The 26933-nt window shown below is 47.7% G+C and overlaps 7 protein-coding genes across 7 annotated transcripts; 3 read left to right on the top strand and 4 right to left on the bottom strand.

Annotated features, from left to right (window-relative positions):
• Positions 1–650: 650 nt before the first annotated feature.
• F4812DRAFT_390764 (uncharacterized protein) lies at positions 651–2683 on the bottom strand. The gene is made up of 2 exons (XM_047932116.1): positions 2372–2683; positions 651–2141 (listed from the first exon to the last, which is right to left on the bottom strand). Exon 2 carries the CDS (start codon positions 1987–1989, stop codon positions 883–885), a length of 1107 nt encoding a protein of 368 aa, XP_047790417.1. The 5' UTR covers positions 1990–2141; positions 2372–2683; the 3' UTR covers positions 651–882.
• A 1444-nt stretch (positions 2684–4127) lies between these two features.
• Positions 4128–5410, top strand: F4812DRAFT_390754 (mitochondrial ribosomal protein subunit L20-domain-containing protein). Its single transcript, XM_047932115.1, has 2 exons — positions 4128–4317; positions 4461–5410. The coding sequence occupies exon 2, from the start codon at positions 4744–4746 to the stop codon at positions 5389–5391; it is 648 nt and encodes a 215-aa protein (XP_047790416.1). The 5' UTR covers positions 4128–4317; positions 4461–4743; the 3' UTR covers positions 5392–5410.
• Positions 5411–5970: 560 nt separating this feature from the next.
• Positions 5971–8188, bottom strand: F4812DRAFT_428852 (uncharacterized protein). The gene is made up of 4 exons (XM_047934224.1): positions 7591–8188; positions 7184–7481; positions 6875–7107; positions 5971–6816 (listed from the first exon to the last, which is right to left on the bottom strand). The coding sequence occupies exons 1-4, from the start codon at positions 7803–7805 to the stop codon at positions 6297–6299; spliced, it is 1266 nt and encodes a 421-aa protein (XP_047790415.1). The 5' UTR covers positions 7806–8188; the 3' UTR covers positions 5971–6296.
• Positions 8189–8898: 710 nt separating this feature from the next.
• On the bottom strand, positions 8899–12580 carry F4812DRAFT_390484 (glycosyl transferase family group 2-domain-containing protein). Its single transcript, XM_047932114.1, has 4 exons — positions 11949–12580; positions 10596–11881; positions 9890–10536; positions 8899–9816 (listed from the first exon to the last, which is right to left on the bottom strand). Exons 1-4 carry the CDS (start codon positions 12414–12416, stop codon positions 9458–9460), a joined length of 2760 nt encoding a protein of 919 aa, XP_047790414.1. The 5' UTR covers positions 12417–12580; the 3' UTR covers positions 8899–9457.
• A 3953-nt stretch (positions 12581–16533) lies between these two features.
• On the top strand, positions 16534–19018 carry F4812DRAFT_451167 (glycoside hydrolase family 37 protein; the record flags this gene model as incomplete). Its single annotated transcript, XM_047936171.1, has 5 exons — positions 16534–16698; positions 16757–16820; positions 16879–17003; positions 17062–18803; positions 18871–19018. The coding sequence occupies 5 exons, from the start codon at positions 16534–16536 to the stop codon at positions 19016–19018; spliced, it is 2244 nt and encodes a 747-aa protein (XP_047790413.1).
• Positions 19019–20230: 1212 nt separating this feature from the next.
• F4812DRAFT_428843 (isocitrate lyase) lies at positions 20231–23079 on the top strand. The gene is made up of 3 exons (XM_047934223.1): positions 20231–21204; positions 21271–22172; positions 22356–23079. Exons 1-3 carry the CDS (start codon positions 20818–20820, stop codon positions 22711–22713), a joined length of 1647 nt encoding a protein of 548 aa, XP_047790412.1. The 5' UTR covers positions 20231–20817; the 3' UTR covers positions 22714–23079.
• A 73-nt stretch (positions 23080–23152) lies between these two features.
• Positions 23153–23760, bottom strand: F4812DRAFT_471341 (aldehyde dehydrogenase domain-containing protein; the record flags this gene model as incomplete). The annotated part of the gene is made up of 2 exons (XM_047939087.1): positions 23153–23445; positions 23547–23760. 2 exons carry the CDS (start codon positions 23758–23760, stop codon positions 23234–23236), a joined length of 426 nt encoding a protein of 141 aa, XP_047790411.1. The 3' UTR covers positions 23153–23233.
• Between the last annotated feature and the right edge of the window lie 3173 nt (positions 23761–26933).

Here is a 26933-nt window from a genome sequence, read left to right as displayed (position 1 = left end):
GGGCCTCGAAGTTGCAGTTGTATTGTACCTCTCCTTATATCCGCTTAATTATCCAGCGTCCTAGTCTCCCTAGCCCCGGCAGTACACACGTCTGTGTGATTGGATATCGAGTTTCTATATATATACCTGTGACTCGATGGCTGGGTTTATGAGCTTCTGGCCGACTAAAAATCATGCAAGGACGCCGTAACCTGTAAGGTCCTATGCACGGAGAGCTGGTACGGCCTGACAAACAAAACACACCTCGAGAATGTTAAAGCGGCGGTAAACTTCATTGAGGACAAGGGGTTCCATGAAACAATCCAGAGCAGGTTTATACTATGTACAACTTCATCCCATCTCTTGCTATTTTCTGCGGTATGCTCGAAAAGGGGAATAGAGCTCGGGATATCAAAGCGAACAAAAACCCCTCCTGTCATCTCCCTGCATCACTCGTCCTGAATTGAATAATCCATGACTACAAAGGTAGGTACCTAGATACCTAGCTCTCACATCACCGCCCTGCCCCCCCCTTAAAAGCCTACCAAGCAGATTCTGCTGGCACAAACACGAGAAACGACTTGTCAAGAATGGTATCACCTTTTCTTATGCGGCTCGTAAGAAATAGAAAAAAAAATAACACCCTTGCCCTAAAACCGCATATCTGCCAACTCCGTTTGCCCAAACTCTGCCTCCGCCTCTGTCGTCCCTGAAAAAAAAGTATCAAACGGTATCCATGAGCTGCAGTTCCAAAAAAGAAATCAAGGTATAGCTAAACGCGTCCAAAAAAAATCGAAGTCTGCGGAGAAGAGTCGCAGCTTTTAAATATATCGCCGTCTCTTGATTTGCTGTCATTCAAGTTGAGGATAAATAAGTGTGCATAGATATGCCCCCCTCGCTTGTTTAGCGCGAGGGGCCCTCAACCGGACTCACGGGAAGACTCCGAGCAATGCTGAGATCGGTGCTACCGGTACGTCTCAGCGCTTGCGACATGGTCTCTATGTTGAGATCTCCGTTCACTGAAAGGCTGTGCTCCACAGATGTAGGACTTCCAAGGGGTTTCCGAACAGGTGACATGCTCAGCCCTTTAATAGAACCCGAAATGCTGTTTGGTGGCGAGGTTTCTGGTCCCTGAGAAGACACAGGTGATCTTATCGGGGAGGGGGAACGGTTCACTCCTCTCGATCCAATAGAGGTCAAGCCAGCAAGATGCATGGAATCTCGGCTGCTATTCGGAGGTACCTGTTCTGCCTGGACCACATCCGCAAATGAGATAAAGCTGAGACGCCTGACATCAGCCGAGTCGAGCGACCCGTAGTTTGAGGCAGCTTCTTCCTTGTCAGAAAAAGCAGCAAGATCCTCAGCCCATGAATTAGACGAGGTTTCGTATTGAGAAGCACCAGTCACAGTTACACTGGCAGGTTGGTGCGCATTATGGGTAACGATCTCGACAGAGTCAGGGTTGAGGTGTTCGTCGGTGATGGCTTCGGACGATGCGTCGAGAACAGGTGGGATATAGTTTTCGGTCTGAATATGGGATGGGATGGCTGGCGAATTAGGTATAACAGCGGCGCTTTCTTGAACGTCTCGCTCAAAGATTTGAGAGCCTGCAGGAGAGCTTAAACGTGGCGACGACGAATACAATCCCCTACTAGGCGACGACGGTGTTATGTTTGGACTACCAGTTCGGTTTGGCGAACTAGTCACCGAACGTTTCGCAGGCGTGGGAGGCACATCCCTCGCAGATGGCGAATTCGGTAGTCCCGAAGTGGGTTGAGGGGAAGGTTTAGCACCAGGCTTAGTATCGCCCTTCTTCTTCCCGAAACCAAACAAACTTCTCTTCTTCGTCTTTGGATCCGTCTTGTTCGAATCGCTTTCCATTTCCTTCTCGTTGTTATCTGTGATAGTTGAAGTTGAATCACTCTTAGTATTCCGATTCGTTTCTTTCAATTCAGGAGTTGAATCCTTTTCTCTGCTGGATTTTATAGAAACTGCTGGTGCGAGACTCATCGTGGTTTAGAATGGGGTGATTAACGGGTAACCCTGGATGAGTGATATTTAATTCTGGAAGATGCCAAGACAGCCGTTAGCACGAGACCAAAAAGAAAATGACGGAACCAACGGCGACGGAGCGTAATGCCAAAATAGAAAACGCCCGATTTCTAGTTGAGAATAGTGTGAGGTTATCGAAGTTGTTGTTTTTATTGTTGTTATTGTTATTGCAACTTGCATGGGGACAAAACCTGCGTTTGGTAGGATTAAATGGGGGAGGCAGTTATGACTCGACCAGAGAGTGAAGATGAGAAACCCCAATCTGTCATTCTCGCATAGGTATAATAAATTGTCGGGGTAGTTTAATATATTAGGTAGATTTCAGTAAACTGCCACTTACCCTCTCTGTCGGTCCACTCCGCTAGCTACTAAGTGGAAATTGATCCAAGTTCGATCAGGCGAAATTCAGTGCTTTCTTTCTCGTTTCTGTAGACGAACCTATGGAAGAAGGGTCTGCGTCTGCGTCTGCGTCTGCGTGTTCTAGCCTGCCCTATCACTTGTTCCTGCTGGTTGTCGTTGGTGTGGCTGCAACTATGGGGATGTGGTTGCAGATGTAGGTATAAGTGGAAAGGGTGAAATCTGGTACAGCACGATGCAAGAGGATGCAAGTATGTAATTTGGGGTAGGAAGCCTTGCGAGACCCTGTTGACGATCGCTTTTTGTCCCAATACGTAACAACTAAATCAGGGCGACCAGGGAGAAGGTGAGGCAGGTGACAAGCAGCGACGATCAGCAATTTGCTTGTGTGGATTGATGACGCTGATGGAGCGTGGCTAATAGGTTGGTCTTTTAGTACCGTGTCTTTCTAGAAGGGTGAATTGTCACGGAATACCAAGGTAGGTAAGACAACGATAACGAAGGGATCAGTTTGGTATAAGTGCCTGGCCTGCTTTGAGTAAATTAAGTATGCTGGTAAAAACAGGTACCTTACCCCAGGTACAATACAGTCATCTAGGATCATGGGACAGGTTGCCGGTCATTAATTGTACCCGAGAGTATCAGCCTTGAGGCAGAGACAAGAGAGGGGTGATAAGTAAAGGCGGAAAAGGAAGAAGATAAAGTGAAAAAAAAAAAAATAAAGAGTAACCATGTGCTAAGGCGGGATGCCAATTAATAGTAATAGAGCTTTAGTTCTGCAAGTTTTTTTCTCCTCTTACTCGTCACGATCAAGGTTCACAGGTCACAGCCATCAGATTATTATGCTTGCTTGCTTTTTTTTTTTTTTTTCTTCACGCAAGCAAGCTTTGTGCTGATATGCTGGGGGGACCACTTGGCGTACCCAAAAAGTTCGTGAGTGCATGCGTTTGCGAATGTAACCGTCAGACACAACAAGATTAATACAGCTAGGGGAAGATGATAAGAAAAAAAAAATCTTACTTTGATGCTAGAAACCTAGGCGTAATATGGCGGTATCACGTAAACATAAGTGAATTCAGAAACACGAGAGGGGATATTAGGGATGGCCAGTTTCTGGACTATTCTGCTCATCAGGTTCTAAAAAAAGGGGGGGCTGCAACAGGCAACGTCACTTATGGTGACAGAATCCAATGATCGTTAAGGATTTTGAATGAGCTAGGATAAGGGATAAGGGAATGCCCCTCAGATGCGCGACCTTCGATCGTTTTTCCTAGGCCCGATTTCTTAACCTTGTTAAGGCGCTCGCGCTCGATCCTGTTCTTTTATCTTAAGAGGTCTGGAGGTATGGATGATTGTGATTCTGATCATGGACATGGGCATGATAAAACCCCTCGCGACGAAACTGGTGATGAACCCGAACAAGTCTCGAAGGGGGAAAGATAGAAACTCTCCATTGGGCCTTTTACACTCCCGTAACTTGTCGCATTAAAGTCAATGCAATCCCACAGGCTGAAAATAGGCGAATAGACCAGTTGAGACAAATCTCGGCCTAACAGCAATACATAGTATAGTAATGCTGACAACTGAACCTGGACTGGACAAGATTCTGTAGAACATACCGCCATGATCCGTCGTTCTGAATCCAGATCGGGAAATATCAGATATGTGCCTCGAGTAGCTACACGCTTAGAGTAGTACCATCGACGCCATATCTTGCAAATGCTCGAACAGAAGCAAACACCTAGGCCTACGGGGACCTACAAGAGAGCAAAGACTCAGATTGAGACGAAGATAACGATGATTGCGTACCTCTGAGGGCACCAATCAAGCCTGTAGGCTGAAATCAATTGGACAAATCTGGCGAGATCGATGGTCTGGGCCGTCTGGCACATGAAACCTTTCCAAAGGCTGGAACTGGATCTAACGTGGGTACGTCACTTTTTTTTCGTAGGAGGGGTTTTTGTCAGGCCAAACCTGTCCAAGGTTGTAAATATTTGCGTACCTGTGTACATGACTCAGCACACGGACCATGTGATAGGTACGGTACCTAATCTTATATAATGGCACACTAGATCGTACCTGGGTAGCTATGGCCACGTGACCTGGTGCCCCTCGGCCCGCTGGATGCTCCGACAAAATTTCACTTGCAACCCTTTGCCCGAAGTTCCATATCAACTGATTTGATAGAAGAACTCGAGGGCCACTTCCGGAGGAGAGGGGAAAAAAGGAAAAGAAAGACAGCAATTCCTCAATTTGAGAAGTCCCCATCCCTTTCCCTCTCTCTCTTAGAGGTGACATTCTTCTTCATCCTAACTCCAAGCCAATCGAATCGGCGGCACTTCCCACAAAGCGGAAATGGAGTCTCGACCCCTCTTGCAGCCTCTGCTGCGCTCCATCAACGCGGCACCTGTCTCGACGAGCACAAGAGCGGCAGTAACAATAGCTTCTATACCACGACGGTACCAGTCCTCGACGGCCCGGACAAAGCGCGCCCTGAAAATCGCGCCTCACCCCTCTTTCTTCCCCCCCGACTTTGCCTCCAGCAGCGAATCTTCCACCCAGCTGATCTACAACCCGCCGTCCTCCGCGCCCTCCGTCTACCACACGCCCTTCAAATTCCTGCCCCCCAGCGACCCGCGGCGGAAAGCCAACCTCGCCCAGCTCCTGCGGCCCTCCGCGGATGACGCCGCCCCGTCCAAATCCGCCGCCCTGCCCCCGGAGCTCAAGGACCGCGAGCGCAAGTACAACGTGACGGAGGAGCAGGTCGAGGAGATGCGCATGCTGCGGGCGACCGACCCGGAGCGCTGGAGCGTCCTCCGCCTCGCCGAGCGCTACGGCTGCGCCCCTTACTTCATCCTCATGTGCTGCCGCGCGCCCGAAGACCACCGCCAGCGCGAGCGCGAGCGCCTCGAGGGCGTCAAGGCCCGCTGGGGCGCCATCCGCGCCGCCGCCCGGGAGGAGCGCAAGAAGCGCAAGGACATGCTGCACAAGGGCCTGTTATAGACGATCGCAGGGTTGGTCGATCTATCTACGCGTCTTGTCTATTTTCGCCTACATACTGCTCTCCCTCCCCACTTATTCCGGTACCGAGCTTCCCTCCCGCTATTCATGTCGGAGGAATTTGTAGTGGGAGCCGTGGGATCTTTAGTTCCTGCTTCTCGTAGAGATGTGGAATGAAAAGAGGAAGGGCCGGCCGGTTCCTGTCTGGCTAGGATGAAGACCACGACTCGGTTGGGGAGATCTGCCATATATCATCATCGGTCTTAAGAGAGCGAGGGGATTTGTATCTATACCTACCTAACCTAACCTACTTACCTATGTATATAGTAAAAAAAGGAGGGGTTAGGAACGAGGCAGACGACTAACGAGTAAAAGCCGGATGGATACACATAAAGATCAGATCACAGCTCTACCAGGCTGGGAGGCAGATTTAGACGTATCACACAGCCTTGAAGAATAATAAAGTTGTACCATCACCAAACAGACTGAACTAGGGCCTGTCATCATTAACCTTGAATCAACGCATCTCACAGGCACCCAATAAGAGCTCATAGTTCATCCCCAAAGTTATCTTTTTCATTTTTTTTTTCTCTTTTTTTCTCTCTTTTTTTCAACATAGTAAAATCTGCTTACCTATATCCTCATCAAGGTCATATCATATTTGGGACGCTTATTATGTATGTTCCCATGCAACATTCTCATTGAAGAGGCCATTAAATAGTTCTAGTGAAGTTATTTAGGTACCTATACTATGTTCCTGTATTAACTATTTACGCCTGGGGAATCCATTTTGTTGCTCCTAAATACGTTGTTCATCCAAGCCGGAAGTCTGCAAAAATGCAGCAAGTTCTATGTATATCGGTAGCTTGTTGTGTATTCTGAATTACAGTGCAAGCAAGGTGAAACCCTCACTGCTTCTCGTTTGTAACAATGATTGCGTTTTTAGCCTTTGCCATTTCCCAATCCTTCTTACCAGGGATCACTCTCCAACACCATCCGCACCAACTACGGCTGCGTCCGGACACCTCTCGGCCCAGGATCTCATTCTTATTTTTCTCGTCCTCCCACTCGGGAACGCAGGCGCCAACGCGCACAATTCGGACGAGTTTCGTCTTAACTACCCCGCCGATGCCCTCAATTTCGTGACGGGCGTACCCGGGCCGAAGCTGCGGGCTCGGCGTCCGGCGTTCGGAAGGCGGTGAGCCGGCGATGGAGGATGCGGGCGACGGTGTTGTCCAGGGAGACAAGGTGCCGTTATTCTCATCTTGCTCCCGGGCATCCGCGGCGTCGCAGTCGGTTTCCTGCTCCCGCTCCTTGGAACCACAACACGCCGCCTCCCGGCCGCAAATCACCCCCCGGTCACCCTCGCCGATACCGGTGCCGAGACCCCCGAGCACTTCGCCGTATTGGTTACGCCATTTCCAGATGCTGTATCCGGTTAGCTCGGACGAAAAAGGAGATGATCGAATGATTGGGAGATACATACGATTTATAGTCGTGATCTGCCCCACGAATACTCCTCCCGCAAGGTTGGCAAAGCCAAACTCCCTTTGTGTGGCAGGTGCAAATTGCCCGCTGCATTTCGTCCGCGTCCACAAGAGTGTCGGGCGATAACGATGGCTTGACGAGACTTCCCAGCGGAGCCTTACTGCACGGGATGCATAGTCGGCGATGTCTGTCGCGAAGCACAGCGGGTGCCGGTGGCTTGATGGCGCAGTTCTAGCACACGTCTTGTTAGATGCACTGCTAGAATGATGCACCAAGCATTACTTATGCTCAGCTACGAAATGCTTACCCGGCATACGACCGTTCCGCATCGCCTACATTCGGCTACCATATCTCTCGCGCAATTCCCGCTCTTGCCGTTGTAGTCCCCGGTACGACCGTCTTCCATGTAATACCAATTCCCTGCTCGGGCGCGGTAACGGAATGTGTCTTGGGGGTCGACGGGCACGTCCTCGTTGACGCAGTGCAGGGTATGCGCGAGAATGCTGCTGCGATATTGCAGAAGGGTACGGTAGACCTGGCGGCAGGTTCGAGACAGATTATCGAGCGTGTTTAGATCGATGGACGAGGCGATCGCCATGACGATACTGGTTGTCGAGTCAGCCTTTCTCTCCCCTGGCCTCACACGGGAAGTATGATAGCCAAGGGGGAGTTTCTGCTAGTAGAAACGTCATAAGTGAGGTTGCGTCTGCCTACGGATAACATCCGAGAGCCTCCGCCATCCCATTATGCTCATTGGGGTTCTCTGGTTCTCGATCTATCGTATTCCCTTGGCTCTCTCCTCCATGCGATGCATTCTGACCGTTCGGTAGCTCCTGCTTGACGCGCTCGCCATTCCAATGGGGCTTCAAGCCGTAATGTTGAGTCTGCGGCGGCTCGGCCTCCTCTTCCAGGTCTACGAAAAGTGCCATCTTTGGTGGTGCTGAAAGAAGGCCAGCGTGACGAGTCGGAGTCGGAGAGGGGGGGAAGAGATAAGAAAATAAGACGGAAGGTGAAGGGATTCGAGTTTTGAAGTTGAAGAGGAATGGAAGGGGGAAATGAGGGAGCAGGCCGGCAGATAGGATAACAAAAAATAATATATATTAGGTACCGTATATAAAGTACCTTCTCATATATAAAATCGGAGACTTTGAAGTTAAATACCTAAGGTAGGTTAGGTTAGCTACCTCCTACTAAACAGTTAAATATGCCATAGTAAGAAATGTTCGGAAAGCTTCTCAACGAACAACTTCCAAGTCGGTCAAGTCGGTCAAGTCGGTCAAGTTGGTAAAACCCCCCAACAGATGCGTTTCGCATTTAAATCCAATACATGAAATATACAATGTACGAATACCTAACATGATACATCCACCTGCATATACTTAATGAATAGGTACCTAGGTACCTAGGTATCTAAGGTACTTACATGTACATCGTATAGTTATACCAATGTAGGATTTACCTTCGATATCGCAACTGCCACATCACAATTCACGATAAAATACGGCCATTACGAATGTAATGCATCTACCTAACCTAGTAGGCAGTTGCGGCCCCATCTTACCTTAGGTACTCGAGTCAATATCCAGGTATGCATTACGTGTATATATGCGAAGATTAGGGTAGGATATTAGGTACTTTAGGTACTTTAGGTAAAATTCTTCAAATTGAGGTCGTGTCGTCCCGTCTTTTATCAGATCCATTACCGCGCGCAGGTACGTGGATCAGCGCTACCCAGACGCTACCCAAACGCTAGAGGTAGGCTATGATCCGCCCTTTACCTAACCGTATTGCAGCACGCCATCCGCCTACACTACTAGTGTGCTGTAATGTACTGTAGTGTACCTTGAGCTCAGCGCAAGTCATCAGGGGTAAAGACTGTAATCCCTTACTCCTTGGGTTAGACCACGCTTTAAGTCGTTGTCAGAAGAGGTACTTTATGTAAATGTTCATTCACATGATCGTCCTGCAACTATCGTGAGGTTTCAAAAAGCGGTTTTTGCTCAACCCTTCACCGATGTTAATATTTGATCCATCTAAGTATTGTACCTACCAGGTAGGTACCTCATAAAGTAGCGGTACTTGGAGTAGGTAGATGTTGTTCACCGCTCATAACCTGGAGAAAAAAAAAACATGGTTGCTACCAGCTTGCCTAGAACGACTCAAACGCGATTTTCCCTTATGCTCTATTTCTCTCCCCTGTCCTCTCTATTTTACTTGTCTTTTTATAATTTCTCCTTAAACTCAATGACTGTATACGGAATATCGCTATTCATGGTTTTCTATTAATAGACCTTAAAGAAAGGTATTATGATTGATGAAACTATATGTACAAGCTCTGTGCCTCTTTATTCTATAGGTACCTACCTCTATGTAGGTACCTAACCTAAGTAGGTTAAGTATCGGCATTGCTTCTGCTCGCTTCGAGGTGTATAGCGATGGAACTTGGAAGAGAGGTTCATCCTCCTCTAACAAAACAGGCGTAGAGTGATCTAGAAACCACCTATGCCGTAACCGCTAACTACTCCCTGTATGTATATCATCGTAGTAGTTACAAATTAAGAATCCTCCGTATATACCTGTATTAAAACGAAAAAACCATAAGCGCTGGATTTAATACAATGGGAAGTAAAAGGTGACAGGTGACAGTCCACGCGAGTGGCCAGATAGAAGCGAAGTGCATGATTCTCCACTCGCTAGGGAAAGCATAGTAGCCGCATACGATCAGTGCCGCCATGAACAAACACCAGGTGAAGGTACCTTTGAAGCGCCGGAACAGTCGGGGTATTTCTTGGAAAAAGTCAACAGTCTCGATTTCTTTCGCTGTGGCACCCCAGCTCATATCGACGCCGATGAAATGGAATACCAGGGCCTGTGAGACGTGTAGAGACAGACCACCCAGGAAGACGGTCATCAGCGGGATCCATTTGATGTTGTTCCAGACTAACAATAAGTGCAAAATATTAGTATCTGATCTTCCCTAGAACGACTATGGGACGTGGCATGAGAAACTTACGGGCTCCGGCGAGCGACATATCGTTTAGACGATACCTGTAGATAGCCAGGGACAAATTTCCAAGCCCCGTAAAGACGACTACTACCGAGACGAATATAGCAAAGGAGTCTAAGTAGAATTTGTCGTACAACCCAAAGAACCATCCCGACAGGAAATAGTTCATCAGGGTCAATATCCAGCAGGCTCCGATGGCATAGTACGTGCCGATGTACGCGCAGATGGTCATCTTCTTGGGTAGATGTATGTTGGAGAAAATGAATTTTCGAAATAGAGGTGTTATAGGGCCCTTGGTGAACCAATACCTCAGAGGGTGAAATAAAAGTTCATTACAACCGTAGGCGTATTTTTCCCATCGCGCCAATTCGTCGTAGACTGTAAGGGAAACACCCTCCTGGAAGCCATCTCCGGTGTAGGCTGCGAACCTGAGCTCGTACCCGGCACATTGGAGCTTAAGTGACATTTCGAAGTCCTCGGAAACGTGACTCTCAGACCAATACTTCTCGTAGCCGTCCTCGTCCTTATACGCGGCGGCGTCCTGGATGGCAGACCATCGTAGCACGGCGTTGTGGCCCACAAAGGGGCAAGCATCGCCACTTGCCACCACAAACGTGATGGCCGTATAGATGAGGTTCGTGAACCACGTAACGCTATGGAAATATTAGTACGCATGAACCCATTATTGTCCTTATAGGGGTCATGAACTTACCCGCTTTCGAAAAAAGATGTCGATACCTGCATCACCCCGGACGTAAATTGAAGTATTGCCACCTGAGGGGATCGTTCCATTTCACTGACAGCGTCCAACAAACAGTCTTCTGGGACACGGGTATCAGAGTCGACTATGAGTATGTAGTCGCCTATACGAACGTTACCCTCGGCCCAGGTGCGATCCCCGTCTTCCTCCAAAACCTCTGCGAGACAGTGGTTGTACATAGTCTTTTCATCAACATTGGTCCAACCCGGCGGTCTAGGTATCTGCAGCAGTTTTTCTTCCACGCGGTTGCTTATCATCAAGCCGAAATTCATGTTGGACGCCTTCTTGAATTTCCCCCGCCGGAGAAATGGCCGGCTGCCGTCCGTTGGGTTTGGATTATGCCCTGGTCGGGCGACCCAGCCGATGTTGTTCTCCTCATAATACTCCCGACGGGCTTGTGCATCCGAATCTGAAATGAGCTGCATTCCGTCGTCGTTGATGAAGATGTTGGCAGAACCTCCTTGCATCTCGTAGGTCGAAATGCATTTTTTCAGCGATTCGATCGACGGTTGAATGACTGCTTTTAGGCCCTCTTTGTACACCGGCATCTGGATGGTAACGTGGGGCATAAAGTCGAAGTGCCGATTGAGTCGCGACGGGGCTATTCCGGAGTAGAACCTCGAGTTTTCATCAACGCAAGTGATCTCGCCACCGATTTGCCAGAGATTCGTGATCAGCGACTGAAAAAAGAAGAAGGCAACCCATGCTTCGACTGGGATGACGATAATAAGTGCGAGTCGAATATACGAGCCACTGACGACAACTTCGTATGCCAGAGCCTTTAGACCAAAGCCCATGCAAGTCATACATAGGGCCAACGTAACGGACACAATGCAAGCGCTGCTAAGCTTGGTTTTCCTCCGCTCTTCCTTGGACGTATTCTCCGGATCCACCTCTGCTACGGTTACTTTGGTTATTCGGCTCTCCCGACCCCTTTTTCTCTTCCCTTCTAGTTCATCGTCAGGCTTATCGCCCGGTGCACGACCCCAAATCTTCCTCAACAACTCCTTTTCCAAGTTATCTGCCCTCTCTATAAGTTGCCTGGGGCTATCGTCCCAGACGACTAAAATCTTGATATCATCGATAAATGCGGCAAAATGGTGCCTTTGGCAATGTACAAGGTCAGCCATGGTCGGGAGAACTTGTATGAAGAGATCACCAGTAAGCGGGATGTGATATTGACTGGCCCTGTTGTGCAGTACCACGGCGATGACTCTGGTATTGACCGTCATGGCGCACTTATAAAGCGTGGTTAGCTTCCCATTTCATTTGTCCAAGACGCCTAACAAAAAAAAACTTACTTACTGGGACATTCATCTTTATCGCCATATCGTACAAGCCGTCGGGTTCGTTTTGAATTTCTAGCGGGAAGCAAGCGTAATGTCCTCTTCTTTTCTTTACCACACAGCCCTCGCCGGGTATCAAGCCTGTGATATATTGCCTTTCGATTTGTTGCTGGTATACCCAACTGCACACTATTGCCCCTTTGGCGTCGCTGGCCCTCTCCGGAGCCTTGCGTGAGCCTCCGGTAAAAAGCACGGGACCATCGGAAAAGGGATCCCATGATTGCGATGTGCGAGATGCGGCGCGGCGGCGCCTCGGTGGTGCTATGTCGGAGCTTAAACTGGCAGAGGAAGTTGATAACGGAATGCTGGATTTTGAATTACTCGGACCAGCTTCATCATGCCTTGGAGTAGAACTCTCGCTATCGTCGTCTTCCAATCTTTTGCCCCTAACACGGCCAGGCGCAGTATCCGTCTCGAAGGATTTCATCTCCTAACTTGTCTATAGGAGAGAAAGAGACAACAACCATGTGTTCCGCTATATCATTAGAGATACGAAATACTATAAGCATCGGGAGTTCTTCCCGGAGGAAATTACATATAAGAACTTCTAAAGTAATAGGCGGTAGCGTATATAGGACAGGGAAGACAAACGACATGCAATGAAATATCATCTAACAATTATGATCTTGTTTTGGGTCCGATGCCTTTTGAATTTATATCTAGGTAACGTTGGGATGTAAGATTTTCTAAAGGTACCTGTTAATTATCCAAAGAAGGTGCTCTGTTCCAACAATACGGCCATAGTTTGGTAAGGAGCTACTTGTTCAAAGTCATTAAAGATGGTGCCCAGACTCGCATTACATGTGGGATAGCTGAGCCAAGCCCGAAGCCACGAGAAGCACTTTCTGATAAACGGGAAGAGTTTGTAGACTGCAGGAAGTCTTAGCCAATACCTGAACTTGTTAGTAGGTTAGGCTCCTGAGAAGAACTAACGTGTAACCTCGTATCGGCGTCAATACTGACCTATCGCAAAGATATGCTGGCTGGAAAGTACATGGTGGGTGGTAACGAGGGCGAAGTTTGCTGTAAGGATGTAATATTCGCTAGAGTCTAGGCCCGAGCGCGCAAAGCTCGAGGTCGGCCGGTCGATCCGCCAAACGCCAATAATGGACAAGTGCATGAGAAATCGGAAGTAAGCCTGCATCATATCAAGCCTGGTGTGCCGTTGGCACAGGAAATTGGGGTATTCCAGGAGCTCAAGGACCGATGACAACCTACTACTTACCTGGGCAATCTATAGTTTTCAGCTTACATGTTGATTGGGCAACCCGACAATTATGGACACGAACCTGAAAGCCACGCTATGCACGACATTATCTATTGTGTACCACAAACAAGCCAAGGACGAACGGTTCACGAACTGAGAAGGTGAAGAACCAAGAACCATTGAACTGTGCATTAGCGAGGGTTTGTGGGGAAGATAAGGAATTCAAAGTTATATTGAGTCCGCTTAGTTCTTGGACTAGGATTTAGTTGACTTCTGAGCACTTAACATTTTGCCCTTGAAGAGAAAGAGAATACCTAGCTGAGGAAGGGGTATAAGTCATTCCTGACCTATAATGGAATAAGACTTTAGCTATAATGCGTACCTTATATGTACCTACCTCTAATGCATTGATCGTACAAATACAGAAGTAAAATTAGAACATTGAGGTATTAAGAAGCCGCGATATTGGTTAATTAGGCGCCGTGTACTTTGACATGTCGAAAACTTCAAATCTATATTATGGTGTGCAGCTGTAGCCTGTCAGAATGGAACGCTGAGAATGCAACTCTCGGACCTTTAACAAAGTTTGCGATATAAATGTCGCAATCAAAGCAGCCAGCCCCGAGGGTGATATCCAATAAGTCACAGTGCCAACGTTAGCACCCAATACTGTTTAGAAGGGGCTCGAGAAATTTCGCCAAATCCTTTTAGAGGTACTTACCTCCGAATAATTGCCTCTATGGGAGCTTCTCTTGGAGCTATACGGCCATAATGACCACAGCAAGCACTTACCACATCAGCCGCATATACTACCTTCCATGCATACAGCTATGCAAGTGTGATGGCAACACGGGTTTGCCATTCAACTCTAGCCATGTCAAGACACAAGATAGGGGTGGGGGTTTACCCCCTTCTGTCAGTACCATATGGGTTCTAATATCACCGTCTCAGGAACTACTGTGAGTCTAGACCTTCAAAATAAATAAAGTAGAAAGAGATATGGTATAAATATAGACACAACCCCACGGGATTTAGACGAATGCGTCAATTTAGGTAGGTATGGCAGGTAGGATATATACTAAATATTTCTCTTCAACGAGAATTGTGGACGAGAGCAACAGTCGAGTTAAGTAATTCATATACTCTGACTTAATCATTCGAGTATTGGAACCCACCTTACCTAGTATCTGTCAATCCTTACCACCTAAAGTAGTTTTATTTTCCTTTCAAGTATGCCTCTCATCCTCGTCAGACACTCTATCACGACTGGTCGATCTTTTAACTGGAGCCGTCATCTCACCCCTCCTCGCATCTCATTCCCTGACACCACCATACCATTACTCAACAATATATACGGTACTCACAGAATATGTGACAAGTAAGCGTGAAAGCAGCCATTAATCAATTAGGATAACAAAAGACATTTCAATTCGTGTAAAAGGACTAGCTGAGGGTTGTATAGTATAGTATATGGTGGGTTTCGTTACATGGACAACTGTCAAAGACAACTGGTTTCTCCCCTCTTGACCAACTTACACGATAGCTGCTATCTGCCTAGCATGAGCTGAGCTGCACTCAACCATCACGATGGAGCTCCACCAGGTGAGCCGCAGAATTGGCGTGGGACGTAACCGCGGTAAATGTGGAAATAGCTGCGAAATAACTTGCAAGGGCGCCTATGATTAAAAAAGACATGGCGTCATATAGTGGCGAGATTCTAATGAATTCGAAGAGTCTTTTTGTTTAAAGAATAGTAGCAAAGGGCGGTGTCGAACGCAGGTAAAATTCTATACGATGGGTCTTACAGAATAGAGAGATAACGCCGGTGGTAATGACGATCTTTTTCTTTGGGTAACTGATTCCATATTCCATATTCCATATGATACTACCTAATGTATGGACTCATAAGATTTTACCTCATTCCCATTTCATGTGACATCATACGTGAATGCTCCAGTGTTTTGTCGGGCCGTCTCGACGTAAGTTTGCTCAAGTCGTTTCTTCTCAAGATTTTCAACTCTTTGGAACACAAAAAAAAAGGGAAGGAGAAAAAAACTTAAAAATGGGGTCAAGATGTATTAAACATACCGTGCATACCTACATAGTAACACATCGTGACTCTTCCTGTAGTACAAACGGGGAATGTTGGTTTCGTTAAAACACTCGGAACACTACCGATATGGAAGATTTATAACCATCCCATTGGATACTCGGGGGGAGTTAATATATTTCGACTTAGTGGGGTTGCTCAGGCGGGGCCAATGCCTTCATTGTGCAGCTACCTAGCTACGTCCAGTACCACCCAAGTATTTGTTAAGCTTAGTCAAAAGAGACCCTGATATTTGATTTGACAGGTGAATGGACCACCACAGAAAATAAAATCAGATTCTTAAAAAAATTTAAATATTTAGAAACAAGATGGATATAGGGCTTTGAAAGCGGGGAGAGATATATATTCACCCTTACTTTTAGTGTAGTGTATACGATGAACCTATCGATAAGCATTAGTCCCCGTAATTCAATAGGTACAATACATTAGGTACCTTAGGTAGTGAGTGTTTTGAGCAGCTTGGTTACCTTAAACACCTCCCAATTTTCTGACATCATACGCCCTTGTCAACCGTTTCTCGCCAACGTTTCTTATCTGAGAAGAAGCAACTTACCTTACCCTACCTACTTTGTACCTACCTACCTCTCAACCACTTATCTACTCCCCAACTATTAGAAGTTGCTTCTATTCTCTCTTCCCTTTTTTTTTGGACGACTTCTAATCAAATTCAAGATCAAGGGCAAAACCGAGGGAGGCTTTGACGATTGAGTCCTGTTTTTTTGATTTTTTTTCTCCGTCGGATCATATTTCATTATTTTATGTCTGCTCTTTTCCCTTGTGACCCGCGTAAGGACCTGTGATTGATCCAATCGTGGGTGACTACCAACCAGCGCTTTAACCTAGAAACGTCCCACGATCCCCTCGCCCCCCGCGTGTGCCGTAATACGTACAAAACCTATATAATCCCGCGATTTCGACCCCTTCCTACCCTCGATTTTTACTCCGTTCAAACTGTTGGTCACGGAAAAATAGTCGAAAAAAAAAGAGAAAATTCGATTATATTTTTCAAGAGAAGAACAAATCGTTGACTACGACGAGATAAGAGAGAAGCTTCGGAATACCCCCACCGGCCGTATCCTTGAACCATCGTCAATTGAGCGAGTGTTGGGCTGTCACTTAAGACTCCATACCGCTTTTAGTGATACTCCTTTTTTCTTCTTGATTCCTTTTTCTCTTTGACCCCTTTTACTTCCCACAACGCCTACGAATTGCTAGCACCAACTCGCCATGCCCGATTTACTAACGCCGGGTTTTACGAAAGCCCGACGCGATACCAGAGACGGGACTCGCGCAAGTGAAGATTGGGGTGTCTACGATGACGCCAAAACGTATTACACTTCCGACGCTCGGCACGGTGGTAGATCGCACAGACGCAACCGTACATACTCTCAAGTACGTTATACAGAACTTTTCGTATGAAAACCAATGAACATCGGCTAAGATGATTTAGAATGGTATCATTCAAGAGATTGAACGTATGGGACTGCATGAACCACATAGGCGGGGTAGCCATGGTATGAATCTACCCTTCTATAGCAAAATAGCAGGAAGCTAATTTCTATTATCGTCCAGATGAATCAACTAGGCCACACTCCCGCCAATTCCTCGTTGATGTTGACCACACACTAGAAAGCTTACAGGCACAGGAAGATACAGATGGCAACATGCAAATTACGATTGAGGATGCTGGTCCCAAGGTAAGTCGTTTTACTATAAACTTCTTGGTATCGACAGGTTCTAAGACATTATACCTAGGTCATGCCTCTTCGAACTGCTGCATCCGGTGGCCATAATCGATTTGATATCCGGGGCACATACATGCTTTCAAACCTTCTCCAGGAGTTATACATGGCAAAAGAATTTGGGCGGAAGCGGATCATCCTTGACATCGGTCGCCTTAACGAGAACCCAGTTAGCAGACTATCGAGGTTGATTAAGAATCAGTTCTGGGATGGGTTAACTCGTCGCATCGACGCTTCAAGCATTGAAATCGCAGCAAAGGATCCTAAAGATTGGACATCCGATCCGCGACCACGCATATATATTCCGCCAGAGACCCCAGAGCAATACGAATACTACCAAAAACTTGCCGCTGAGCGACCCGAGATGCGGCTAGATGTTTTGTACCTCCCGGAGAAGATCACTCCCGAAGTGGTCCGAGACATGAACGATAAGCCTGGGCTTCTCGCTCTTGCCATGGAGGAAGTGAAGGATCCTAAAACCGGAGAAAAAACGCTACGCGGGCTCCCATTTGTGGTTCCCGGGGGAAGATTCAATGAATTGTACGGCTGGGATAGCTATATGGAATCCCTCGGGCTTTTAGTTAATGATAAGGTATACCTAGCGAAGTCGATGGTACAGAATTTCTGCTTCTCTATTCAACACTACGGCAAGATCCTTAACGCAACCAGATCATACTATCTGCTGCGCTCACAGCCACCTTTCTTGACAGATATGGCCCTCCGGGTGTATGAGAAAATCCAGCACGAACCTGGCGCGCTTGATTTTCTTCGGACGGCCTTCCTTGCTGCAATCAAGGAGTATTATTGTGTATGGACGGCGGAACCGCGTTTGGACCCCAAGACTGGTCTTTCGAGATACCGACCGGAAGGGTTAGGTGTGCCGCCTGAGACGGAGGCTTCTCATTTCGTTCATATCCTCGAGCCTTATGCCGAGAAATATAACATGACCTTCGAACAATTCGTTAGAGCGTACAACTACCAAGAGATCCACGAACCAGAACTAGACGAGTACTTCCTTCACGACAGGGCAGTCCGAGAATCTGGCCACGATACGTCGTACAGGCTGGAAAAAGTCTGCGCTAACCTTGCGACCATTGATCTTAACTCGTTGTTATATAAATATGAGATGGATATCGCCCGCACCATCCGAAACGTCTTTGGCGACAAGCTAGAAATTCCTGCTGAGTGGTGTGGCGGTAATATGGTGCCCGGCCAGATTGAAACGTCGGCCATCTGGGACCGTCGCTGGAAGAGACGACGTGCAGCCATCCATAAATACAACTGGAACGAAGAAAAGGGCATGTACTTTGACTACGACACAGTGAAGCAGCAGCAATGTACCTACGAGTCATGCACGACGTTCTGGCCTCTCTGGGCAGGCATCCCGGATCCCGAGCGCGCGGCCAAGGTAGTCAAGTGCGCTGTGCCTAAATTCGAAGCCTACGGGGGACTCCTATCTGGAACGGAAGAATCCCGCGGTGCTGTCAGCATCGAGCGTCCGAACCGGCAGTGGGATTATCCCTACGGCTGGGCGCCTCAACAGATTCTGGCTTGGACAGGACTGTACCGCTACGGCTACGCGGACCTCGCACAGAAGCTGGCATACAAGTGGCTATTCATGGTTACCAAGGCGTTCTTCGACTTCAACGGCGTGGTGGTGGAAAAGTACGATGTCACAAGGCCAGTCGACCCGCACCGTGTGGATGCCGAATACGGAAACCAGGGGCTCGACTTTAAGGGGGTTGCTAAAGAAGGGTAAGTTCAATAAAATATTACATTGAAAGTTGAGAAACATACTTACATGATTGCGTTATCTCCCTAGGTTCGGCTGGGTCAATGCTAGCTATGTTTACGGCTTGCAATTTATTAACACAGAGATGAAGAGAGCTCTGGGCACCCTAACACCCTATGAGACGTATGAAAGAGCTCAGCAGATCAAAGAGGAGAAGCTGCTCCAAGAACTAGTATGAAACATAGCTACCGTACGAAACGGAAATATTTGATGGCGGTACCATTCTCTTTCGTCCGTTACTTGGGCATCGCATGAGCACCTCATGGGCATCTTTGAAACTCGGTCGATGATGTTATCGTTACGCCGGTTACAGACAGGCACGGATCATGATTTGCATTGGTTGGGCTGGGTTAGAGAAACGCACAGGTTGCATTGCGCATGCTGATTTGATGTTAGTATCTTAAAGATGCGCAGGTTTTACTTAGTATCGCTACACGAAGTTGACGATGAGTATATCGTTTGATGAAGTTGCTTGGCCGACCTTTAGTATTTTTTTAAGGGGCCAGTCCATTCGGGTAGGTAGATCCTAGATAAGTATGTATAATGTTAGCTTTGCTTTTACCGGATCTTCTTGAGTTTATATTTTTAGAGAGCTTGTGATTATCTAGATTTTATAGGGAGCAAGCTTACTCGAGCTATCCATGTAAGGAACTTGGATTTGGATAGATGGCTGGGAATAATAGTCGACGGAGACAAGTACCTTATCCTATAAGATACCTAGGTTAGGTGGGTAGGTGTTCAGGTACTTTATTCTTTTTCACGTGTATCCTCTGTGAGGTTTAGGAGTCATAGGGAATCGAACTCGATGCGAGACTCAAGCAAGCTTCTGCAGCCGAGGTCCGGGGTAAGGTGAGGCTGGAGATATGGCCGGGTGTAAACGGGAAACAGGAAAGGGTAGGAGTCTGGGGACGATACCTAGGATGCAATAGATCTTCACATGTTAGTGTCTTGCTTTGAAGCGTTGCGTACCTATCCTACACAAAAATCTGTAGCTTATTATTGATGTAAAAGGTAGGAGGTATAAGAGTTCTCATGAATAAAATAAGTCGAGTAAACCGGAAATATTCTCATGTTGGTCATTTATCCATCTAATGCTATTTCATGGCTCTCATCGAAACTATTACTATCTCCTACCAGGTAGATAACGTCACTATCAAATGCTAAATGTTACAAAAACCCAAACCCTCCAAACCCGGGGTCGGTTCAAGGACTCGCCCATTGCGGGGGACTGGGGTTCGCGTCTCACTAGATCGACCTGGATCGCTCTCCATCTTCGGCAATTTGACCAATCACGGCAAACCAGACGCACGTCCACATGCCTTCTGGGCCCTCTGGTCCCTTAAACCGAGAACCTGTAGCCCGTAGTTGTCTTCTCTTTTACATAGTACACGTCTAAGACCAGCTCTAACCCAAATGCTTTGTCTTCGTTCCGAGGCGCCCCGGTCAAAGAGAGCTGAGTAGCAGCCAATGGAACGGCGCCGCCGTTACCGTTGCCGTTACCGTTACCGTTAGCTGGTTGGGAGTTACTACTTGGAGTCACCCTATGACGGAATCATCATACATAGCCGCTTGACCGATTGCTGCCGAGCATGAGGTACCCTTAGGAGTCATGGTTCTAAGCCGATTACGCCCCTTTTGTAGTTCGGATCAGATTGACTATCCTGTGCCAGGTTGTGTATTATAACAAGTAGCTTCGCCTACTCGTGAATGTAGCTTGATCAATTCTTCTTCCTTTAATATTAACCCCGCCCCCTAATCGTTCGTTTCTAGCTTGCTACAACCTTCTCCCTGCTTTAGTTCTTGTATCTTCGAGACCACGTGCTTCATAGCAAGTATACACGTACATTGACTCTTTAAGAAGAGCTCTTTGTTCCTCAGTGCCCGCACATCACATTATAGAGTCTTTAACATTTATACGTTCTTACTGGACACTGCTGTTGTGGTATACTTGACCTATCTTGACCTATCTTGCCCATCATGGCGTCAAACAACATGATCAACACGGCCGTGGACCCGAATATCGAGGACGAACTCTTCCTACAAGAGGTGGAGGCTGTTAAGAAGTGGTGGAGCGACCCGAGATGGAGATACACGCGGCGACCTTTCACAGCTGAGCAAATTGTCTCTAAGAGAGGCCATCTTAAGATCGACTATCCAAGCAACGCACAGTCCAAGAAGTTATGGAACATCCTTGAGGAGCGCTTCAAGAATCGCGATGCCAGCTACACATACGGCTGCTTAGAACCTACGATGCTCACACAGATGGCCAGATATCTAGATACTGTTTATGTCTCAGGTTGGCAATCATCGTCAACGGCCTCGTCAACCGATGAGCCTGGACCGGATCTAGCAGATTACCCTTACGTGAGTTGTGACCCCCCTAACCACTGTAGATTAGCCTCGGATTTGTATGCTAACATAAGGTGAAAGACCACCGTACCGAACAAAGTCAAGCACCTGTTCATGGCACAGCTCTTCCACGACCGCAAACAAAGACAAGAACGTCTAAGCGTGCCTAAGGCTGAGCGAGCGAAGCTGGCGAACATCGACTACTTACGGCCCATCATTGCGGACGCGGACACGGGCCACGGCGGATTGACAGCTGTCATGAAGCTGACGAAGCTGTTCGTCGAGCAGGGCGCCGCGGGGATCCACATCGAAGACCAAGCGCCGGGCACGAAGAAGTGCGGGCACATGGCGGGCAAGGTGCTGGTGCCCATCAGCGAGCACATCAACCGGCTGGTGGCGATCCGGGCGCAGGCGGACATCATGGGCACGGACCTGGTGGTGATCGCGCGGACGGACGCGGAGGCGGCGACGCTCATCACGACGAGCATCGACCCGCGGGACCACGCGTTCATCCTGGGGAGCACGAACCCAAAGCTGCAGCCGCTCAACGACCTGATGGTGGCGGCCGAGCGCGCCGGCAAGATCGGCGAGGAGCTCCAGGCCATCGAGGACGCGTGGCTCAAGCAGGCCAACCTGCGGCTGTTCGACGAGGCCGTCGTCGACGCCATCAACGCCGCGCCCTCGCTGCCCGCCGGCAAGGAGGACCTCGTCGCCAAGTACCTCGAGCAGGCCCGGGGCAAGAGCCTGTCGGAGGCGCGCGCCATCGCCCACGGCATCATCGGCGTCGACGTGTACTTCGACTGGGATGCGCCGCGGACGAGGGAGGGCTACTACAGGCTCCAGGGAGGCTGCGATTGCGCTATCAACCGCGCCGTCGCGTACGCCCCGTACTGCGACGCCATTTGGATGGAGAGCAAGCTCCCGGATTACAAGCAGGCGGAGGAGTTTGCGGCTGGTGTGCACGCCGTGTGGCCGGAGCAGAAGTAAGTTGATCCCCCCCTTTTTTCTTTCTCGTTTTTCTTTTATTCCTTGCCCTCTATTATGCCCCTAATCACGAACCCCCACCCGACCACCTAAGTCCTCTGTCGAACTCACGCTTCACCTACCTACCTACATATCACAAAAGTATAAGCAAAAAAGCTAACAGCCCTCCCCTTTCAAAACAGACTCGCGTACAACCTCTCCCCCTCCTTCAACTGGAAGGCCGCGATGCCGCGGGACGAGCAGGAGACGTACATCCGACGGCTGGCGAAGCTGGGGTACTGCTGGCAGTTCATCACGCTGGCGGGGCTGCACACGACGGCGCTGATCAGCGACCGGTTCGCGCGCGCGTACGCGGAGGTGGGCATGCGGGCCTACGGCGAGCTGGTCCAGGAGCCCGAGATGGAGGGCGGCGTCGACGTCGTCAAGCACCAGAAGTGGAGCGGCGCCACGTACGTCGACGAGCTGCAGAAGATGGTCACCGGCGGCGTGAGCAGTACGGCGGCTATGGGTAAGGGCGTTACCGAGGATCAGTTCCATTAGGTTGCGTATCTAAGATTGGGAAGTGAGGTTAGGTTTTGTTTTTGTTTTTGTTTTTTTACGACGTATTGTGAAGAGAGAAAGAGAGGCATATTGTGCAAAGTCATGATATTAAGGGTCAGGTAACTGCCTATAAATAAGTATTATAGCATATATGGTTCGTCGCGATGAAGCGTCGGCGACTTGGTTCGGAGTATTTAATCGAATTATATAGGTATATATGAGTACCGTTTTACCTATTTTTATTCCCTTCTCGACTGGATCTTCTGGCTCGCGGTTAGTAACGCGATGTTTTGAAGAAGAGTTGATTTGCATAGGTACCTATATTTGTAAAAGCTATAGCCTCTGACGTGGACTTTGAGTACAAACATGGGATATCAATGCAACTCGAAGTGTGCCTAACTAACGCAGACATATTGTTGTAACTATATTGATAGTTTATAAGCTGCTCATGTACTTATTTGCTTAACCTTCTGTATATAGTCTGCACATCGCCATAGCACTTCAGACCCTCTACGCCGTACTAGACGCCAATTCCACTCTCCTTAAATCCTCCTCCCGGGATGAGCGGGTCCGCTTCTCCGTGCGTGTTGATAAACACCATCCCCGCTTCGAGCTGGCGAGCAATCCGGTCGGCCCTCGACCACACTGAGGCACCAAGACCGTATTTGGTATTGTCGACCATTTCGATGGCATCTGATTCCTCGGACCACTTCAATACTGGGATCATCAGGCCTAAAGTATGCCAGTCTGTGGTTGCCCCTATTTGTCTGCCACGGAGGCAGGTATGTATCTAAGATAGGTAGGTAGGCATATTGTATCAAGTGATAACTTACCGAATGCTTCTTCGACAACAACTCTCGAGTCATCCGGCGGATTATCAATAATCGTTGGTGATAAGAAAGGCCCCTTCTGATCTGCAAGAGGTTTCGTGCTTCCGGCGGCTACGGTGAGCTTGTTCGCTTCGACGTCCGCAAGCAGCTGCTTGACATGCTCGTATTGAGGCTTGTTAGATAGCAGACCGATCGCGAGCTCATCCTCAATTTGCATCTGGGATTTTTCTCGAAGTTAATAAGCGCAGCGAGTAATTCGTCATAGATCGATTCGTGCGCGTAGATGCGCTTGGGTATAATGCAGATCTGGCCGCAATTGGCAAAGGTTTAATACCCGAGCTTGGGCGCGATAGATGCTACGTCGACATCAGAACACACAATGGCCGCATCGTTGCCTCGAGACTAATTTTATACCAATGAACACCCTTGGCTAGAAGGCTCAGAGTGTCTAAAGATGCGTTGGTAGAGAGGGCCGTACACAGCAACAGAAGTTGCAACAAATCCTGTCATACATTCGACAGTACCCAGATAATTAAGATTCATTAGATCCCCTATAGCGATGAGTATCATTAATATCTAGTTTAGGAGATCGCTTGACTGGTAAGCTTACAGGTGCCATCTATTGTCCTACTTAAGCTTCCAAAAAACTTGAGTTGAGCAAGACACACTATACAGGAGCTGTGATATGATTAGAATAAGCAGAGTGATGCGGAATGGAGGAGCGGTTTAACTAACCTGCCACCCGCTCCGAATGCGAAAATTAATCCCCATTTGCTCCGCTTGCTTATTTGCAGTTTCCGTATAAGTGGAATAGGCATGTTTATTATGATAATATCACTAATGATAGTTTGAATATAGCCCGCTCGTCCGGCTACGGCAGAGTTTAGACACCTTGCAGGCACAGCAGGGTCCCATAATCGAGCAATGGGTATACATTCAAGATTAATTGTGAGAAGAAACTGTATTGCCATCTCGATCAGGAGTGCTCTAACCACCCATATTGTCCGATTAAACCACAACGAGCACTCAAATATACTCTTGTATAAGCTGAGAATACTAAGCTTGAGGAAAATAATAACTACGACGTATAGGTCTTAGAAAACGAGATTTGTCTACCAACGGACATACACGGTTAGCCATTGTCAGCTCATCTAGATACTAATAGAAGTTCCATGACAAGGAAGGCTAGCAAGCACTTAGGTATACACTTCAGGGTAAGATTTCGATGTAGGTGAAAACGATCGCGAAGAGAACGACTTACGATGGAGAGGAGACGAGGGTCAGAAGCAAAGATAACATGTCGTCCCAATCCGTACCTAGTTGAGAGGCAACCAAAGACAACAGCTACAACGAAAAATACCTTGAACTGTTTAGCCATCTAATTAAAACCACAATTTAGTGTACCTAGGTATATATCTAACATACCCACGCGACTAATGCAAACCAATCGCTTACTATAAGTTGCATACGGCCCTGTTGTATACGCCGCGACCAGAGACGCAAGATAATACAGACAGTAGCTATCTCCTCCGCATTGGGAGCTCGTGACCCGCCCATCTTCCTCGGAGCCGAGATCGGGTTAAAAAAAAGAACAAAAAAGAATAGGAAGCATTTTAGTATGAATGCATCTTTGTTACCTGAAGCAGCTGTCAATATGATACTTTCAAGGTCAGAAAGTCGTAAACAATTGGGAGTGAAAATGTTGAAGCTGTAAGGTTTCTGGTCCCCGGATACAATTCAAGGGTAGATAGAGAGCGCTTTGTTCGCGAGGAGATCGAGGGAATAGTATGCCTTTGTTTCCCCGCGCACCATATCTACCTAGGTAGACTTATCTTTCGTTCAACATAACAGATAGCTTAGGTAAGGTAGATATAAGGGAGGGCGAATAAAGAGTCTTCGTGAGGAAACCCCAGAAGCTCAGAGTGCACTCTTTGTGCTTAGATGATCCCTTAACTCGATAAAGAGCATTAAGAAACAGGCTATTAAGACGTCAGGAAACGACCCCAAACGTTTATAAGACGCATTTACCTACTTCGGTTTAAAAGTAAAGGTTATACATGGTCGGTCATCTTAAGGTAGGTAGGCTATCATGTCTTCGACTATCAATATGACTGGCTAGTGGTTTAGCCCCTGAATGATATATTCCGTCCCAACAAGGGCTAACCGGGTGACTAGCTTTCCAGAGTAACTTTGTGACCCGATCCTCGTCAGTTCCATGTGTATAAAAATTCCAGATCAGTCGAAGTGTTCACTAAGGGACGATCCGCTTTCTATTCCATTGCGTAGGCGATAAGGGTTGTTCGAGATACATTCGCTTGCTTACGCCTCATTGGTCATGTATGATTTTGTTTGTGACTTTCCCCGCTATAGGGCTATATCAGGACTTTCTGTGGTTATAAGCATTACTAGCTTGTATGATTCGTATGTCCTCGTATGCGTTGCGTTGAGGTTATTGTTGACTTCTAATGTTAGGTAGACGCATGTCGAGGCCCTTGCGGAGACACAGTAGCTATTAGAACTTAGGATCCTAGTAGATACTGAGTAGGCCGCCTTGGGAGACATTCCCGTCTTCACACAGGGCTTGACCGCTATTAGTTAAGTCAATAGCTATAGCTATAGTATAAAAAATAATAAAGCTTCTCATGATTTGTTTAAATTTTTCATAAACATACCTGGTATTCTATCTCAGCCCAACAGCAGTTGCAACTTCGTAAAGGAAGGTAATTAATTGGTTTGATGCTTCTATGTGTGATCGGGTAATCTAACCTCTGAAATTCTTCTACCGGACTGTTATGCCTGTATGACTCGGTGGCCGGAGGCTGACCGCGTCATGCGCAGTTGATTTAACTTACTTGCATCCGTGAGGCGCATTTCAGCGGATGGAGAGACCGCCACAAATACCATTTGCGGGAACCGACGGCGTATGTTTCACCAACGAATTTCTTTTTTTACTGACTGGTCACAACTCTTCTCCGCCGGAAGTCACGTTCTAAATTCGCGGGCGTAACAGCGTTACGACGACGTGTCCAATCTGGCTAAGATTACCTATCTGCCCTTTTTACACCGCCAGACGTATTATGATATACAGCCAATGGTATTAGAGTCTTCCAGCCTCAAAAGCCTTCATGTCCGATCAGATAGGTATGTGTCCACGGCGTATAGATCCTCAATGTCATAGATGCTTTGTTTCATAGCTATCAGGTACCCGCTAGGAATGTTGCATGGCTAGACGGCGAGCTGAACTGTACCTAATATCAAACGCCGAGTATAACGCCACAGATGATCAAAGGCGAGAGCATCTCCGAGAATGACAATCCGAAGATCATCCTTTTCTACCTTCTGCCTATCATTTTTCCCCCTATCCGTATAGGAGTACCATCTCCCGTTGTT

This window comes from Daldinia caldariorum (assembly GCF_022478825.1).
Source record: "Daldinia caldariorum strain CBS 122874 unplaced genomic scaffold F4812scaffold_8, whole genome shotgun sequence".
Classification (NCBI taxonomy): domain Eukaryota; kingdom Fungi; phylum Ascomycota; class Sordariomycetes; order Xylariales; family Hypoxylaceae; genus Daldinia; species Daldinia caldariorum.
The sequence above is the reverse complement of the archived record's forward strand: the minus strand, read 5'-3'. Positions and strand labels throughout refer to the sequence as shown.